Below are 20,275 nucleotides of genomic sequence, written 5' to 3'. Positions count from 1 at the left end.
ATATTTGATTTTGTTGCACCCAAACTAGCGTTGCCAGAAAACATTTCATCTTCGACAGAAAAAAATGCTTTTTCGTGTCCTAAAGCGTCAAATGAGCAAATAAAATCATCTGTCTCAAAAGCTCGAAAATATACGTATTAATGGGAGCAGATATCTCTTTCTTTTTTCTTTTATCATCTCTTTTGGGATTGCATAAAAAAATAAGTCCAAACGATGTTAACGGGGATCGAACCAAGGTCGGCTGGAATGCAATGCTGTGTTACGCGACCACGCTATCCACATAACTTCTGGTGTGATAATATTACACCTCATTATGGAATTAAGTTGGAAAGTATTTCCTAAGAGAGAAAAAGGAGAGCACAAGGGAGATGGGTCCCGAAATAAAACGACTGCCACAGACACGACCACTCAGAAAAAGTGTAGCAGGCTAGAAATATTGTGGTGCGGTATTGTATTTCAAAACAAAAAATAACCGGGCAAACGTATTCTGCCCGACGCTCGCTAAAACTCGGTCAGATATTTCTAAAGAATCTTACCCTATGTTTCAAACTAACCGGGCAATCAGTGGATGCGAGAAATCGCTGCTTCCGACGGCGGTTCGGCGGTGGACTCGGATCGCGTCATCTTGGCGACTTGGGCCGCCTCGATTCCTTATCTAGGCTAAATGGGGACTTCGTCCCCATTACATTGGCCTCTGAATAAATTTCGAAAAACGAAAAAGGGAGAATCAATTTATAATTGAAATCATAGGCACATGATGTTTTTTTCCCGCGCCACAATTCTTCTAGCCTAATACACTTTTTCTAAGTGGTTGTCTCTGTTGTAGTTGTTTACTGCGGCGATTTATTCCGGTCACGAAAGGAGATCTATATCCATCTCGATCTGGGTCGTTTGTGTGGCAAAGTATGCTTGTATTTTGTTTCGCTCGCTCATATTGATCTTATATTTCTATACTGCAGTGATAGCTCTCTATAGCGACATCGCAAAAGACCATACCCAGTCTACATTGTTGTTCCAAATCGGTCCCAACAAATGGTGTCGACAACGGTGCCGATATCGTGCCATTTTGCAATGATTTTGTCGACCTATCCTTCGTATTTGACAACCAATTACGAGCCAAACCTGTGCCAATCTGGCACCGCGTCGACCCATTGCAGCACTGTTCGACCGTTCTTATGGCTCGGTTTGTTTCTAAGAAAGTTGAAATAAAAAGTAAAGAGAGTGTTGATTTGATAATCAATTTTTATACGAATATTCCGATTCAGAATATAATATAATCCATTTCCACTTTTCTTAAATATATGACTAAAATAATGAAAAATGACATCCAGGAAAATTACGCTACGATGATATCTGTTTAATGTTATTGCGTTCGTTTTGCTGGTGGATCTTCCTTCAGATTGTTGTTTCCAATCAATACACTAGCCGCATCCCTTTTCTCGCTGTGCTGTAATATAAAATTGTTTTCTGCCTTATGTATTTTGAGAAAAATATAGGGTTTTTACCACCAAATTCATCTCATCCACTGAAATTTTATTTTCGTCTGTCTCTTCTTTCGCTGGAAACCAGCACAACAGTGAAATCACCATCATCCTCATAACCAATTATGATCTCCAGGGACTCCACCATCACTCCAATAAGCTTGAATCACTCGTTTCATTACTCTGCTGTTCGATACGTATCGATTAGAATTGTTCCTTTTGCTTTGGTGACCCTTAAGGTCATTCTAAGAAATCGTGTAAGTGTCCGTCTGAAAATAACATTCAATTAATTTAACTACCCAGTCTACTTTGTTGTGCCGAATTGGTCCCAACAAATGGTGTCGACAACGGTACCGATATCGTGCCATATTGCAATGATTTTGTCGACCTACTCTTCGTATTTGGCAAACCATTTCGAGCCAACACTGTGCCAGTCTGGCACCGTGTCGACCGAACGCAAAACTGCTCGACCCTCATTATAGTGGAATTTGCTTTGAGTTCAACACAAAAAATGAAAACAAAAGTACATTGAGAAATATTTATTTTTTGCACTGAAAATATATACATATACCATAAACCATTTGCATTACTAATTCTATTATTGGCCATTGAGTTTTGGGTTATCCAATTGCTAGCATAAACTTAGATGTAATTTTTCAAATAATCTATAAGTGGAATCGGGATTTCACTTTTAGCGATCGAATCTCTAGTTCTCGATCTTCCGTAGTTCAAACTAGGAATCCAAAAGAAAGTTTTTTAATTATATTTGCACTGGAGAATTATCGTATGTTTTGCCTGCAGGAACATCATCATAGAAAAGACCCTACCGAGAACTATTTTGGAGCAGTTGCTCCTTCAGTGTTCTGGAATAACAAAGTTACATACCCGCACAGAGAATAAACCACAAGAGTTCGCCATCTTAAAAAATTATCATCCATGCCAATGTCCATCAATACTATTCCAGAGCGTGTAATTTGACCATATTATGGAAAAAACAACATCGAGCAGATTACCGAAGGTTGGTACATATTTAGAAATTTACCAATAATAATACCTTTTCATCTTTGAAAAAGGCCACCTAAATGAACTACATTCCCACTTACGCATACGAAAGCAATCATTTCTCTGTGTGTAATAATTTATATTTCCTAAATTCGTGGAACTCTCCAAAGTTCAAATATTTCCATATACCATCAATAATTCGCATAACCTGAAATGAAGACTGATGAAGATTAGTTTATTAATTTTCGAAACAAATTTAATTGAATCCTTACTTTAAGTTGCTTCCACGCAAGAAAAATTGGAATGACTTCATATGTGATGGCAGCTTCCTCTTGGTATACTCGTTAAAGATTCACTGCTGCTGGATTAATTTTGAAAAGTTTTACTTTTGTGAATTATATGGCTGAATCGGCTTGCGTCTGCTACTGCAGCTCTGACGAAAGGCATATTCCGTGACGCTTTCAGGAACGAAAAAGTGAGTTTTAATTCAACTGAACGATTAGATAAACCAAAACACATAAGAACAATCTTCGTATCCCGATTTTTGTGTGAGGTAGAATCTCCATTACCGAAGACGAGATTTCCAAGTAAATGCATCGTAATGAGCAAACGCGAAGATTTCTAGAATAAAATAGATGCATGTCATTATTTAAAGCAAAATTATTCTAGAAATTGGTTTACCTGCTTGTTATGCGATCTCTCTTGTTTACTCAACTGACAATCTAGGGAGAAAGGGAAAAACTATCGCAGCAGAGATGCCGTTTCACTCAGCCCAAATAATCGCGTACAATTATAGCTAAAACTGTAGGCAGTGCTGCCTGCGGAAGGCAACGCGGAGTAATATTCCAGCACTTTTGTAGCACTTTGTGTCGTTTGGTCGACACCGTGCTTATAACCGCTCGAAAATCTATGAAACTGGGTATTTATTTACGCATTACTTACTGTGATTTTCCCATGCAGCGTTCAATTTCAGCTTTTGTGTTTCAAGAAGATCGCAGGTTCACAGCTGAAGAAACATGCAGACATGGTTTCCATGTTTTGAAGAATACAAGACAACATCATCCATTCGCTCGCTTTTGTTTTGGATGACAGTCTAGTGCGAAAGAGAAGAACTACAATCGCTGCAGTGATGCCATTTCGCTCAGTAAATGTAATCATGTAAAATTATGGCTGAAACAATAGGCCGTGCTGCCTGTGGAGGGCAAGACGGGGTTGGATTCCATCACTTTTGTAGCACTTTTCGTCGCTCGGTCGACGTGATGTCGATAACCACTCGAAAACCATTTAGAGCGGGTAGTTATAGAGAATTGTCGCTATAAAAGATTGTCGTTATAGAGATCTTAGATGTCGCTATAAGGAGAGAAACGCCCAAAGTCACGCAAAACAATAAAATTATATTAGAAACAAAATCAATTGATGTCTAGCCATCTTGAAACAATAAACTTTAAACAATGAATATAAAATTCAGCTCATTCGTCAGATACAATTTTTTTTTCTAGATAGAAAAAATGGTAAATTGCCAATTGTTTTTTTTTGTTAATATACAAGCATAGATAATCTTGAAAGTATTTGCTTGCTGTTTTTGAGAGGGTGAGCTTATAGTTTCATTGTTGAATGCTTCGTCAGGTCCTGATCTAATAAATGATTGATTCTAATCTCATCCGCAGACAAAATGTACCAATTGACATAATTGAAGTCAATATTCTTACCCTTTTCACGACTCTAGTCAACTATTTTGATGCTGAATGAATTCGCATTGTGCGGCACATTGAATTCATTAGACAATGCTGTCTTCTTAGAACCCTTTTCGAACCTTTGTATTATGTCTAATTTTTTTTTAGCGGTGAAGATTTTCGTGTATTTCAACTCATTTTGGGGAGTGAATGTTTTCGAAGTGATACAAATGATACTTCAAGTTATTGCCTGGATTTGATATCAAAAGCTTTATACATATAACAATTGCACGAACAATACATTTGTTTTTAAATGTATTGCAGGACGGGATTCTTATACAACAATGCTTCGATTAATTTGTTTCAATAATTGTTTAAATTTCTGTTTTTGAAGGTCTCCGAAAATTTAAATCAGTTGGGCGTGAATAGATGTTCACAGTTGATTCAACTTTATAAAACACAACATAGACCATTTATGTTCGCAGGCACTGACACACAAGCTATGAGTGGAGTGAAATTGAAAATTGTCGCAATAGAGAATGTTATGTTTTAGTACCGTTCTGAATCATATTTCGGACACTTTATTCTAATATCTTGAAATACTTAATGCACTGATGATATAACTATCAAATTTATATCACAATTGCTTCTTTAGAGTAATCCATTGGTTTCACTATCATTTCACATGAGAACTACATTTTAATTATAACATAATCGGCAGAATTCTTACAACACTACTCACTACCGTTTGTGTTTGATGTTTCCTTAGCGTGAGCACGTAGAATTTACCCGTTCATAAATATTAAAATTTCTCCTGTGTTTCATCAGTTCTCATCATCGTTAGCAGTTTACTGCGATTGCTTGGTAAGTATTTCGCAGTTGACTATAAAATATAATCAAGTGTAATGTAATTTTCGTTCAAAAAAATACAAAATAAAGTGTCCGAAATTTGAATTCAATCTGTCCGAAATTTGATTTAGTGTCCGAAGTTTGATTTTTATTCGCTTCGTTTGAAAAGCATTTTATTCGATGATTTTTTTATGTTTTCAATCAAATAGGTACCAAAGTAGAAAGCTTAAAAGCATATTGAACTAATTTGTTAAATATATCAACCAAATAATACCTGTGCATAGAGTTTAGACCTGTTTTCTGCATCATATGCCTCAAGCGTCCGAAATACGATTCAGAACGGTAGATAAATGTCGCAATAAAGAAAAGAATTTCTATGCGATTTTGAAGGGACATTTGGACATGTAGTTATAGAGAGATTTGTCGCTATAAAGATTGTCGTTATAGAGAGCTTCGACTGTATATATATTATACAAATGCCCACCAGTATTCGAGAGTCATTTTGCATTATTTTTTGGGCTCATTTAATGTAATAAATCGGGATGCCAAAAAATGTGCTGAAAATTTATTTTGGGTGTAGTTGCGGATAGATTGGTTTTTATTTGAATGTTGTCAGTTTGTGAGTAATTCGTATTTATAATTATTGATTACATTTAATATGTACGAAATTTAATGTCTATTTATTCTGTTTTACATGATGAGAATTTTTTTTTATAGTGACTTTCAACACTTTTGGCCGGTTTGTCACATTACTTCCATTTTTTGGAAGAATGTCGGGAGTGAGAATCGAACTCGTAACCTTTTGCAAAGAAATACGGATGCTACCACTACGCTAGATCACCTCCACGAGAGAATAATGTCGAGTTTACTCATTTAACTAACCGCAATGTTTTTAAATTTATAAATGATCCGGAATAAAAAAAAAGTTGATGGGTCTGAGCCTAGGGGCACGGACGGGATCTTGACAAAGAACTGTTATTGTGTGTAGTAACTGTATTTAAATTGAGTTTTTTATTGTTCAAAATCTGTGTTTTTTCTCTTTTGATACATCAAATGGATGCCCTGGAAAAACCGTTTCCTGTATGTACTTGTACCCTTTAAACGGGTTAGATGACATTACGTGGTAGAACTTGGTACCGCATTCTGTTCAAAAATGTACACAAAAATACCATTAAAGCCATTACTACCCTTTTCTTCTGTTTATTCAATCATGCAGAAGAAGACAAAGAGTCATCATGTATCAGACTAAATAGTTAAGACCTCACCAATATAAACCTGAGTCAAATCAATCTATGACTACAAAAATATACTATAGGTAAAAATAGCATTATGTCCTTCGTTACCACGTTGTCCGGAACATTGTTTGTAATAACTTTATAGCCCTGTAAGATCGCGACTACTCAAACTATCATAATCTGATTTACGTGGGTATACCCTTTCGGTCTACTAAATCAGCAGTCATTTAAATTCATTTATAGCATTTTCACATAACCAAACAACATAAAGGGTGTGTCACATCAAATTGCATCACGGAAAAAATGCTGTAGAAATTTAATTTTTAGGAATTATATCTTCAGCTTTCGCTTATAATCAGATGAGAGTGTATAGATCACGTTGGCCATGCTTCACTGTCAATTTTTCGTAAATTTGGAAAAATGTCGTCGAACGTAAAAGAGCGTCGTGAATTAATCCTGTGCACTCATTTCGAGAATCCGGAGTTGTCACATCGGGACATCGGTAAGATGCTGGGAATCGTCCAATCCACGGTCAGCAGAGTACTAAAACAATACTTCGAGAACCTAACCATCGACCGGAAGGTGAAGAACGGCAAAAATGGATGCTCCGTCAGTGAAAAAGATCACGAGCGCGTAGTTAAGCAGTTTAGACGTGATCCGAGAAGTTCGGTCCGGGATGTCGCCAATAAGCTGAATTTGTCAAGTTCATTCGTCCAGCGGACCAACCAGCGGGAGGGCCTGCGTACATACAAGGTTCAGAAGGCTCCTAACCGCGACGAAAGGCAAAACATGGTGGGGAAGACGCGAGCCCGGAAGCTGTACACCGAAATGCTGACGAAGCCGCATTGCCTGGTAATGGACGACGAAACCTACGTCAAAGCGGACTTTCGTCAGCTGCCGGGCCTGTTGTTCTTCTCCGCAGAGGACAAATTCAGCGTTCCGGAGGAGATTCGCAAGCAGAAACTATCCAAGTTTGCCAAAAAGTACATGGTGTGGCAAGCGATCTGCTCTTGCGGAAAGCGGAGCGCCCCCTTCGTGATGACCGGCACGGTAAACGGGCAGGTTTACCTTAAGGAGTGCCTACAAAAGCGCTTACTACCACTATTGAAGCAGCACGAGGGCCCGACCATCTTCTGGCCGGATCTCGCTTCGTGCCACTATTCAAAGGACGTGTTGGAGTGGTACGAAGCCAACGGGGTCACCTTCGTGCCAAAGGAAATGAACCCGCCCAACGCGCCGGAGCTTCGACCAATAGAGAAATATTGGGCGATTATGAAGCAGTCCCTCCGGAAGAATCCAAAAGTTGTCAAATCGGAGGCGGACTTCAAGAGAAAATGGATTTCTGTTCAAAAAAAACTACAACCTGACGTTGTACAGAACCTTATGGACGGGGTAAAGAGGAAGGTGCGAGCATACGGGCTTGGGCTCGAAGTATGAATAAAAAGAAAATGCCAAAAGTTGTTTAATAGTTTTTATTTTACTGTCTAAAATTTTCAAAAGGATCGGTCTACTGGGCGAATTTCTACAGCGTTTTTTCCGTGATGCAATTTGATGTGACACACCCTTTACTCGATATTATGACATTCTGGACCACAATTACACAAATTGTTAGTGGTGAGATCTACACGATAAAAACATGAATTGAGCACAAATTGATTGGACAACATACAATATAATATAAAATTAATGCCTATTATCGGTAAATGGTGAATAATTCATTTTACGCATCAACTCACATTATGAACTAACGCCCGAATTTAGCCAAAATGATTGCTCGTTCCGTCGGGGAGGAATCGAGTGGATAGTGCAATCGAAAGAAAACATTTCCTATTAAATCGTCAAATTGTTAACTTTTTTTACTATACACCCAGGTTTTTTTGACGTAGGACTACGACAAAACCGGAAGATATAGGGGGTGAAATGGAAATCTAGGCACTGAACAAGTAGGAAAAAATGCAAGATTTGGAACGCTTATAACTCGAGCATTTCTCAATAGAATGCAAAGGTTTTTGCATCAATTGATAGGAAATATATCTACGCATCTATCATAACGAATAACATTTCATTTTTTTGAGATAAATAATTGAATAATTGTGAAATATCAAGCATTGTCAAAATGCACTATGTGCCCATTTTTGATTGGTCCATTTTGTGCTCCTCAAATCGTACCGACCAAAACGGGCAACCAGAGCAGCAGCGAAATAGAATGAAGCACGATTGGAAAGGAAAAAGAAAAAAATGAACGAAACATTGGTCGCAGTGTCACACATGCGTAATTCTCGAGCCAGCCAGTCAGCTTAAAAATCCCCGCTCCGCTGCCGTAACGATCATTCTCATTCAAACCGTACACCACATCGTTTCGCATCACATCACATCAACAAACCAACACAAGCAGCCATGTCTGGACATGGTAAAGGAGGAAAAGTGAAGGGAAAGCGTGTTGATCTGGAGTTCCCCGCAAGGGTAGCTAGGCCGAGCGCGTTAGTACCAGTGCACCAGTCCACCTAGCCGGCGTTATATAGTTTCGGTCGCCGAAGTGATCGAGTTAGCTGGCAAAGCTGCTCGCGACGATAAGAAAACCCGCATTCGGAACAGAACACATTCGGTTCGGTGGACATCAAGACAACAACAGGCAGTTGCAGCGAGTGGCGAGTGGCAAACGCAATCGCAAAACGGCATCAGGTAGCAGAAGTAAAAAGTTTGTTCTTTATACAAACTGCTTTGGTGGCAAATCCAGAACAAGGCGGCATCGAGGGCGTTCGAAATGGTTTTTTTTCAAAACCACGAGTACTAAGTTTTCTAAATTGGAACCATTCCTTAAAACAAGGCGCTTTTCAGGGCCATTAAACCTTCCAAAAAAGAGTTTAGGAAATACAGTTCAATGCTTTCTAAAACAATATCCAAAATAATAATAAAACACAAATTGATTTTTTCATAATTTGTTTACCAGGATATGATGAGTATGTGAATTTGGCAGTTGTTCTGAGCTTATTGATTTTCACCAATTCTTAAATTGCTTCTAGATTGAAAGTACAGTAATTTACACTTATCTCGTCATTTAGCTAATTGGACGGACCTGTAATGCGACATATTTAGTTGGACATTTTTGTTAACATAGAGTTCGGGGTCCAAATTATGACCCCACATTGAAAGACGACACTGTACCACTGTCATCGCAAATGTTCAATTACAGGTTAAAATTACCTACAATCCGATACTGAGTGGTGGTAATGCGACGTGTCATTGAATGTAATTTACTGTAAAATATGTCACAAGCTGGATGGGAAGAAATTTTCCAACTGTGAAAACTGTGGCGAGTGGCAAATGCAATCGCTAAACAGAAAGGTTTAGCCGAACAAGATGGGGATATCGAGTGATAACAAAACAATAAACTCTTTAGATTGAAGATAATTTTGTGATCCTGAAAAGGACCCTTTTTAGCCTGCATGTGAATCCAACGAGCGAACAAATCGTAATGAATGTATTTTTCTTCTTTCTTTCTTTGATTTTAAGAGGCTTTAAACTTTGCACATGTATTTTTTTGCCATCGTTCCCTTTTAACGCTCATTCGTTCGTCTCGTTGGACTCGCCCCTTTGGCTGAGTCTGCCGATTTGTCTCTATCCTGTGAGTGTGTACCGCTAGAGTATAAAACACGCGGACCCCAAAAAAATATCTTATTTTCTTTCAAACCGTAAACCCGTGTGGTTGTACGGCATCGGCATCCTGGACGTAACAAAGGAGGACAAGTTAAGGGAGAGGCAAAGTCTCACTCGAACCATGCAGGTCTCCAGTTCCCTGTTGGTCGCATTCACTGATTGCTCCGCAAGGGTAACTAGGACGAACGGATTGGTGCCGGAGCACCAGTATACCTAACAGCGATTATAGAGTTTCGGCCGTCGGAGTGCTTGAGTTGGCTTGCAAAGCTGCTCACGACAATCAGAAAACCCGCATCAAGAACAGAGCAGCTTCGGTTCGGCGCTCATCAAGGCAACAATTAGTTTCAGTGAGTTGCAAAGTGTTTCTCCGGAACGTCGCATTAAATGTAATTTACTGAACAACATGTCACAAGCTGGATGGGAAGAAATTTTCCAACTGTGAAAGCTGTGGCGAGTGGCAAACCCAATAGCTAAACAGGAAGGTTTAACCGAACAAGATGGGAATATCGAGTGATAACAAAAACACAACACCAAAGGTTCTTTTCAGAACCATCAACATGTTCATAAAGAGTAAACAGTAAACTAATCCATTTTTCAGGTAGATAGGTAGGTATTCACGTAGGAGAAGAAAATAAAACAATATATTTTAAATATATATTTAACAAAAGCTGTCCCCTTTGTATAGTCCTACGTCACTCCGGTTATGTCCCCGACATTACCCACCCGTCTTTTTTACGCGGTTTTTTTTGCGCAGTTTTTTACGAGGTTTTTTTCCGCGGATTTTCCAATCAACGCGGTTTTTCTTACGCGTATTTTCCAATTAACGTGGTTTTTTTACGCGGCATAAAAAAAGACCAGTGCAATATCACGTCTCCCCCTCAGCTCACATTTTTCTCCTATGTTCCCTCAGAGCATATTACGGTAATTATTAGTTAATTAGGAGCTTAGCGCTTATGAAGGAAATTAGTGCCGCACCTTATCACGATTCTTACGTGGATTTTAGGTGTTAGGTAACGGGTAGCTCAGCGGGCTGTACAATGATGCGGGGTTTTTACGGGCAGCGATTCGTAAATGGATTTCCCTGTCTACTTAGCTCTGGACGGTCCAACAGCGGTAGAGTGTACAAATCACAAGGGAATCTTCTAGCAACAGCAGATGTCCTCATTCGTGAGGAAAACCGAACTAAAGCTACCAACGAAATTCCAGGAAAAAACTACGGGTTTTCGGAAGCGAGTAACACTCAACTTTTTACTTCCGTTCTACGTAAGGATAGTCCAATTTGATATCTATCATTAGGTGACATGGTTTTTTAAAACTCTTAATAAATCGTTACATTTTTCGTAGAGTGACCCCCCTATATAGAAATCAAAGACATAGTCCTATGTCAAAACTAAAAAATATGATTTTCAAAGAAATTTGGCTATGGGGGTTTGAGGTATGACTCCATTATGAATAAGGGGTCTCTTGCCCAAAATAGTTTGAGAACCCCTGATGTAGACCTTCTCAGAAATATGCGTGGAAGCATTTGAAACTTACATGATCACGAACAAATTCGCCAACATATTCATATTGGGAAAGAACGAACATTTATTCTCCGAAATAGATAATTATCCATTCCAGTTGAGGTAATAAAGGAGGAGAAAAATAACGTGTCAGCATTAGGACACTCGGTCGCTTTTGGGTGCGTTACGGTATTGATAAGAAAATAATATCTATTTGAACAAACCAAAAGTACAAACACCAATAAAATTCAATTTAACCGGATGATATCCCGGAATCCATAGAGCGCAAAATGTCTCCACCAAATAGCAAATGGAAGCAACCGTTCAGATTCATCCAGTTATGGTGCTTTTATTTGCCACCATTATTATTAGTTTTCCTTTATTATAGCAATATCATTGCTCATTCACGTTCGTTCCGCTTGTACTCTCTCGTACACACAAGTGGTGGCTGTTATTCTGTCCAATAAAGTTATGATACGGCCATCAATTAATGTTTGCTAGAATAGAAATAGTAGTATTGCCAACGATAATCCACCGACCGAATGAGCCGTGTGCACGTGGATATTGTGAGAGCGGTTGTTGTCGATGTCCAGTGGGTATGGAGCACATTCCCATCGAAATACGCTTCGGTGGAGAATATTATAAGTGGCATGTGGAGCAACATAACAGCGCATAAGGCGGCTCGCACACCGGAGCAATGAGCAACTAGCAACTGTCAACATGCAATAAGCAATATTATCACCAATGGATTTTTCCATTTAATCTTTGTTGATCTCGCACACCGACGCAATACGATATCGCTGTCGCCTTTACAGAGCAACACATGTCGCTAGCAACACGGCGTGTCGGTTGAATAGCAACTTATCGCTCATATTTTGACAAGTTTCGTACATTAAGGCGATTGTTTGCATAATGTCAGGGGTTTTTATTGCTCTGGTATGCGAAGAACAACAAAATATGTTTCCTGTTGCATATTGTGTACTGCAGTTTGCTAGTTGCTTATTGCTGCGGTGTGCGAGCCGCCTAACATCGCACAGATTGTGTCTTGAACGGCCAAAGAGAATGCTCACTTTATTGGCTGCCATCGATATGGTTCTGCTTGTGATTATTTCTTCTTCCGCTACGATGGCAGCTATAATTGAATTCGAATTTATTTGCGACAAATGTGTCACAATATATAACGTCATTTTTGTCACTGTAACAGGGCAGTTTTCCGAACGCCAAATCTATTGATTTCGGGAAAGTGAATGTCATTTCATTTAGATATCATTCCTCCCATCTCATTCGTTTTTTACCATATGGCCTGATTTTTTTCTTCAAATGTCGAAAATTTGTCTTTGAATGTTTCTACCGTGACTAGCATACATAAAAACGCCACCACCGTAGTAACGTTTTTGATCAATCTTACGATCGCGATGATCTTGGCATGTCGAGGTCAACCGTAAGATGTGCGGTACCATTTGGGTTTGGATCATACGACGAATTGTCCTGCTTTTTTTTTCTTCAATTCCGGCAATTACGATTACGATTACAATGACAATCTCGCCCGAGAATGCCAGGACTTCATTGAGACGGCTTGATAGTGGTACTGCAGAGATCTATTCGTTAGCATTAGCATCGAGCGAGTTGCACAACATCGTAGGTGGTACGAATTCAGAACTGTTACGTCAAAAGTTTGCCTCCATCCGTTACTGACGATGAATAATATCTCTTAGATGAAAGTATGCTCCCTCCAACATTTAAGAATTGCGCTTACCACGTCCTTGCAACTGCTAAGGAAATCATAAATACTCTCATAAATATCTCGGAAATTTAGGAAATGTATTAGTAAGGAAGGTAAGTGCACCCGTGGCCGAGTGCCAACGCATCTGGTCGGGGGATTTTTGACGTAGGATTACGTCTTTCGGGAACAAATTGGGGTACAAATTGAAAATGGAAAATCGAGCACATCCTGAAAATTGTCCAATTTCAAACGATTATAGCTCAGTCATTTAATGATGGATTGATGAAATTTTTGTGTCAATCGATTTCGGCACTCCATAACAATCTTTTATATTGAAGAAAATAATATGTGTCATGAAACTAACTATCGAACAATTGAAAAATCTCAACCCCTATCCTAACGGAAATACCCTCTTTTGATTGGTCGAAATTGACGATACATGCGGCGGTTCCCTAATAGAGACATCAAAACCAAGCAGCCTGGAGGAAATCGGCATTGCAAATACATGAAAGAAGGGGAATCTTTTGCTCCCACCGAAATGTGTTCCCTAACAGAGACATCAAAACCATGGTGCCCGGGTGAACTCGGCATTGCAAATATATGCAAGTCGGGGGTATTTTTATATTGCAAGTAAGGTGAGTAATACGATTAATTCTAGCAAATAAAATTTAAATTTGGAACTTTAATATTGGTTGCTTCGTGAAATTTCATATCAATGACCGATCGGGTATTGTGAAAAATAGGTCTAAAATTGTATATGGTAGCAGTTGTGTTAAAAATGACTTGATATATGAAACGATATATTTCATTTTTTGTAAATAAAAACCAAGGTATGTTCTCGCTCGAGAACGGGTCTATCGGTTTAAGCTTTCTGTTTTTTGTGTTCATTTTCACCCAAATAAAGTTTATACGGCGAGAAAAATTGGAAAAGTGAAGAAATATTAGAAAAAGTGATTTCCCATATGTTCTACACATAGTATAGTATAGGCGTTAGTCTAATTAAAATTCGCATTGGGTTGAATAAATCCTCAGAAAGTAAAAATTATATAAGAAAATTACCTTTCCCATTTCAAATATGTTTTCTGTATATTAAAGTAACAAGTTTTTTTTGATGTGAAAAATTGATAATTGTGTTCGGTATTGGTATTTATCTTATATTACATTGAAGCGTTTTTTTCTTTATTTCATCCATACATAACAAAGGAGGCATCTCGTCTAGGATCACAGAGGGCGGTTTTCATCATATCTCGTTCCACTTCGGTATCTTTTATCTGACACGCACCATCCAACGACTGTTTATCATCCTTCTCTCGGTAAACACAGGTACAGTGAACAAACAATACCGAACAACTAAACAAAACGGCCCTTCTCAGGGTCACCAAATCATCATCAAAGAGTTTACCGATGAAATTTTTCCAGATCAGTATCAACAGATAGACTAACGGAATCCTACGTCAACTATGCGATCGTGTCTCGGACACAACCCTCCTGTGACTTTTTTCAGAGAAATTTCCTGCGACTTGCACTGTGGTCACGCGTATTTTAGAGCTTGCCCCTCGGAATACATTCAAGGCGTGTTATTTGGCTTATGAAATCTCAAATAAGTATTAATAAATGACGCTAGTTAATGCATACGTTGAGACGGCAAAAGTTCCACAAGGAACGTTAAGGTGAAGGTGGAAGCTAGCCACAAATGGCTGCCACAATGGCGCTCATTTCTTTCATCTCCCTCCCTCACCCCTCGCCCGAAAATCAATAATTTTGCGAAACAGTGTGAAGAAAATGATCGTTTTCGCACACTTCCCATCAAGTAATGTCAACCAAACTCTAATCGATTACTCACAAGATATTAAATTTTCATCTGCTGTCGCACTGTATAGTGAAAAACATCGGAAAACTCGAGTTAGTGCTCTGAAAGTTCAATTTTCATTTTTCAATTTTCGGCAATGGTTTTGTTTGTATTGGTGAAAGCATCGTTATTTTTTCGACACTGATGCCAGACAACATCATCGAAACAGCTATAAAAACCACTCAATAAAATCTTATTCCTGAGTCATAGCGTTTCATGTCATGAAAATCAATAGAATAAAATTGTGTTGATATCAATACAATTATTATTTTTACGTTTAATGTGTCTATAATGTAAGTTTTAGCAACTTCAACATTGGTAAAGCAAATTGTATTGCTAAGTCCGGAACACTGCCACGGCTGCCTATGCTTTCAAAAAGAGTAAACGGAAAAGTATTACATTCAATTAAAATGCCTCGGCCTACGAAGGGTTAAGGCTCTCCAACGTGAATGTGTGAGAACAACGAAGGAAAATATTATGGAATTATCAACAACGAGTTACTATGCGGAAGAACTTGTTAATACCAGAAGAGCCCCAATTCGCAAGTGTTATAAATTTGCTCATGTTACGCTCGCGTATAATCATAATTTCACTTCATATGCAAATGCACCTTCCATGTATATATATTTATATTTTCAATTGTTCATCGGAACATATCGTTCATACATTTTACTTTAGTATTGAGTTGTAATTTTTTTTCCAAATGCATTCAAAGACTCGTGTCAATGAAGCGCCACACAGTCTGATAAGTGAATTGATCTGAATATATGTGTGCTTTGCTCTTCTCTCACAAACACTATTACCCTATTTTTACACGTGGGTTTACCTATACTACTTCAAATGGCTAGCTTCCACCTTCACCTTAACGCCATCTGTTTTTCGAATAATGCTAATCACTAATGTTGGGCAAAGGCCCAACATGGATTTCGGATAAATGTACGGACACTTCGGCGGTTAGATTTAGACTGGTTATTTTATTTCTTACTTTTACATTTTACATTTTTAAATGATGATGGCGATTATTATCGCCACGATAAATGCGCCGTCCACGGAATAGGACGCGACATCGTGCATGGTGATTGAATTCTCCACTTTGTCACTGCCGAACATTGTGTGTTTAGATTACGGACGATTTCTTGGAACTCGCTTTGTTCCATACATTGTAGTGCGTTTTATTACGCCGCGGAGGCCGATAATCGCTGATGTAGGTCTCCATCGTGTGAACATTATTTCTTAGTCGTCAGCAGATGCCTACGTAGGCCATTGATTTATAGGGTCGTTTCCTATTCTGATTTTGTACACTTCCATTTTCTCCCCCCTTTGGGACGAGGGCGTAGTCTGTCGTCTCAAATTTCTCTTGGTGCTTGCGGCGGGGGATCATCTTCAATTTCTATCATTTCGTCTTGAGGTTGCTGTTCATTGTTGGCCGCGCCATCGTATTTTTCTATGATGGGTTGAATGATGGGCTCCTCAACTGGTAGAGGAGCAAGTGTGCGCACGTTGCGTTTGTAAATTCCGGAGGAGGTTCGCACTACCGCCACTCGGACTATTCCATCTTCTCCAGGATGAATTTGCGTAACAATTCCCATAGGCCATCTCGCTACGGGGATGTGATCGTCTCCGATTAAAACGACTTGACCCACTTCAACGTTCGATTGTTGCTTAGTCCACTTGGCATAATTTCGTAATTGGTGGAGATACTCATCTCTCCATCTTTTCCAGAATTGCTCGAGCTGCGATTGAATTCGTTTCCATCTGGTAGTGAGGTTCCTACGATCCTCACCTTGCGTAGGTATAGGCACCTCCAGTAATGGTCGTCCTATCAAGAAATGGCCAGGTGTGAGAGGAACTGGTGAGTCTGGTGCAGTGTAAACAGTGGTTAGCGGGCGCGAATTCATTATCGCGGCTACTCGGTGAAACAATGTTTGCAGTTCCAATATATTCAGCTGGACTCCTTTTGCCGCTGCGGTGAATAGTCGTTTTGCTACTTTTATGTTTGATTCCCATAGTCCGCCGAAGTTCGGACTTCGGGGTGGGATGAATGAGAATCGTATTCCGTGATCCATTGCGTCGTTAACAAGTTTGTTTTGAAACACTTCCTCGTTGTAAATCTTACGTAGGTGATTGAGCTCTCTGCTAGCTCCTATGAAATTGCGCCCGTTGTCTGAGTATATGACTTCGGGAACTCCTCTGACTGATGTGAATCGGAGCAATGCCGATATGAATGCAGCCGCCGATTGATCTTCGACGACTTCCAGGTGAACTGCTTTCGTAGCGGAACAAATGAATATGCATGCGTATGCCGTTATCTTACTTTTTGATCTTGAACTCATGATTACTTCGAATGGACCACATAAATCCAATCCGGTGTGAGTGAACGCCGGTGATTCGTTCACCCTTGGTGCTGGCAATTGTCCCATTTGCTGTTGCAATCGCTTGGGGCGCGCTCGGGCGCATAACATACAACGTTGAATCACTCCTCGGATTGCTCTTCGGAGGTCTCTCATCCAGAATTTCCGTCGAAATTCGCTCATCACCAAATCTGTTCCAGCGTGAAATCTCTTCTCGTGAATATTTCGTATAATGACTCTTGTGAATGGATGTGATTTCGGGAGCAAGATTGGATCGTTCTGAAATGCAGACGTCTCAGCGTTCTGAAGTCTGCCCTTTACGTATATTACGCCGTCTTTTGCGTAAGCATTCAAGTTCTGAAAAGGTCCTTTCGACGGTACCTCTCCAGATTTCATTATTAGTGCCACCTCATTTGGGTAGATGGTGGCTTGCATAATTTTGACTGTTAGCAACAGCCCTTCTTCCACTTCCTCAGTAGTGAGTGGACCTGTTTTCTTCTCGTAAGAGATGTCGTCCGTTTTTCTCATGTTACGTATTGCTCGATTTATCCATGCAAAATGCCTTATCGTTCTCTCGTAAGAATTGTGGTACGGATATTCAGAGATGTAATCGTTACACTCTTTTCCTATGGTGGCTATGAGTAGGGCCTTTGGTTTTTTCACCTTTTCTTGATCCGCGGCTGAATCGTATTTGTAACCTGATTGCGGGTATTTTTCCCTGGCTTGAATGTGGTCTGGTCCATATAACCATAGCTTCGTTTCGATTAGCATCCTGACTGGGACTCCTCTAGAGACCATATCAGCAGGATTCTCCTTCGTGGAGACATATTTCCAGTTTTCTGGATTCGTGAATGTATGTATTCTATCAACTCTGTTTTGAATGAATATCCCCCAGCGGGGATTCGTCGACTTTATCCAACTTAAAACCACTTGTGAGTCACTGTAATAGTGTTCCGATGTAATTCGCTTTTTCAGAGTGTCTTTTACTCTGGCAACAAGCTCTGCCAGCAATACTGCCGCTAAGAGTTCTAAGCGGGGTAACGTAACTTTCTTGATTGGTGCTACTCTCGATTTAGAGCACAATAAATTGGTGCGTTCCTCACCCTTCATATCAATCGAGTGTACATAAATGACACATCCATACGCTTTCACTGATGCGTCACAAAATCCATGTATATCCAAGACGATTGTTCGGCTTGGCATTGTCATTCGTGGAATTTCTATCTTGCTTAGATCGGTTATCGAAGCCTCGAACTTTCTCCAAGCGGATAAGGGTTGTTCGGGGACGTCATCATCCCAATTTAAATTGAGCGTCCACAACTGTTGCATAATTATTTTTGCCGTGATGATCACTGGCTGGATCAATCCAATCGGATCGTATAATCTCAGTATCTTTGAGACCATCTGTCTCTTCGTAAGCGTTTTCTTCGCCTTCGTTACTAGGGGCTATAAACTGGAACACGTCTCTCATGGGGTTCCAGCCTACACCTAACGTCTTGATAATATCCTGATCTCCAACATGGATCAGAGGTTCCAGATCCCGCTCTGGGATACCTTCTAGTACTTTGGTGTCATTTGAGGCCCATTTTCGTAATGGGAAACAGTGGCGTAGCAAAGCGTCTTCCACGCCATGTTTCAATTCGATTAATTCTTCAGTGGATGCTGCTCCAATCATTAAATTATCAACATAAAATGACTGTTGTATGGCTTCGGTGATCTTCGAGTTGATTGTTCGATAATCTTCTGCAGCTTCGTACAAAGCTCTGCACGCTAAAAATGATGATGAAGCTTCACCATACGTAACGGTTAACAATCTGTATGCGCGCAGTGGTTCATTTGAGTGTTTACGCCATAATATACATTGCAACCACGTGTCAGGTTGCGCAATCAAAATTTGTCTGTACATCTTCGCGATGTCTGCCATCAGTACTTTGTCATGAGTTTTGAAATCAATGAGCAAGTCGAATAGCTCTCTCTGAATTGTCGGTCCTACAACCTGAATGTCGTTTAAAGAAATTCCGCTCAATGTCTTTGCGCTAGCGTCGAAAACTACTCGTAGTTTCGTTGAAGTCGAATCCGGTTTTACCACACACGAGTGTGGTATGAAATATTTTATTTTGCAGAATTCTTCAGCTGTGACTGGAACCATGTGCCCCAGCTCTTCGTACTCGTGCATAAAACATCTATATTCCTTGTACGTGTCGGAGCTCTTCTCAAGTCTCCGTTCCAATGATAAAAATCGTTTGCGTGCTTGCTGGTAAGAGTCACCCAAGCAAGACACCTCCCCCCGTAGGGGTATTCTCGTAACGTATCTGCCGTCATTAGCCGTTTTTATCGTTTTGCAGAAATGCGCTTCTGCGTCAGGTTGTGCATCTTCTTTAGGTTCCCAAATCGGTTCCTCGATTTTCCAAAACAGTTTGAATAATTCTTTTAATTCTTCGTTCGTTATCAAGTCTGGTGATTCATGTTTCTCCGTTATGGGGTATGACGTTGCCGTGGCTGCACAGGGTGCTGATAAAATCCCTACCGCTAGCCAGCCTAGGCCGGATTCTTGAAATGTGAGTCCTCTGCCCACCGTTAGTTGGTTCGGTCCCAACATCGTATAGAACACTCTTGCACCTAAGAGAATGTCTACTGGTTGTGTTCTAAAGAACTCGGGATCGGCCAGAGGCAACTCCTCTGGGATGTCGATTTCCCTTTCGCTGATCGTCGTATTTGGTTGATCGCCCACTATTTTTGGCACGATCACCATCTCAATGTCGATGAACACGTTCGCATGTATAGAAGCTATCCTTGTTATAATTTTCTTACTGGTCGTTGTTGTTCCGCCGATCCCAATCAGCTGCACGTCGCTTCTTCTTTCTGGTAACTGCAATCGCTTTGCAGCTTCTTCGGTAATTGTTTCGACTTGGCTGCCAGAATCGAGAATGCATCTCATCTGCAGCCATCGCTC

At 39.9% G+C, this 20,275-nt stretch overlaps 3 protein-coding genes across 6 annotated transcripts in view; all 3 read right to left on the bottom strand.

The window, feature by feature from the left end:
* Nucleotides 1-20,275, bottom strand: part of LOC129765174 (poly(rC)-binding protein 3) — a 675,323-nt gene that overhangs the window by 430,193 nt on the left and 224,855 nt on the right. The gene's annotated exons all lie outside the window — the stretch shown is intronic.
* On the bottom strand, nt 16,318-18,093 carry LOC129766598 (uncharacterized). Its single transcript, XM_055767174.1, has one exon. It carries the CDS (start codon nt 18,091-18,093, stop codon nt 16,318-16,320), a length of 1,776 nt encoding a protein of 591 aa, XP_055623149.1.
* LOC129766597 (uncharacterized) lies at nt 18,614-20,260 on the bottom strand. Its single transcript, XM_055767172.1, has one exon. The coding sequence runs from the start codon at nt 20,258-20,260 to the stop codon at nt 18,614-18,616; it is 1,647 nt and encodes a 548-aa protein (XP_055623147.1).

This window comes from Toxorhynchites rutilus, chromosome 2 (assembly GCF_029784135.1).
Source record: "Toxorhynchites rutilus septentrionalis strain SRP chromosome 2, ASM2978413v1, whole genome shotgun sequence".
In the NCBI taxonomy this organism is placed as follows: domain Eukaryota; kingdom Metazoa; phylum Arthropoda; class Insecta; order Diptera; family Culicidae; genus Toxorhynchites; species Toxorhynchites rutilus.
This window is presented reverse-complemented; position numbering and strand designations above follow the sequence as displayed.

Excerpts from the sequence above, each read along its gene's own strand:
- LOC129766597 (XM_055767172.1), bottom strand. The coding sequence starts at position 20,260 with ATGAGATGCATTCTCGATTCTGGCAGCCAAGTCGAAACAATTACCGAA.
- LOC129766598 (XM_055767174.1), bottom strand. The coding sequence starts at position 18,093 with ATGCTAATCGAAACGAAGCTATGGTTATATGGACCAGACCACATTCAA.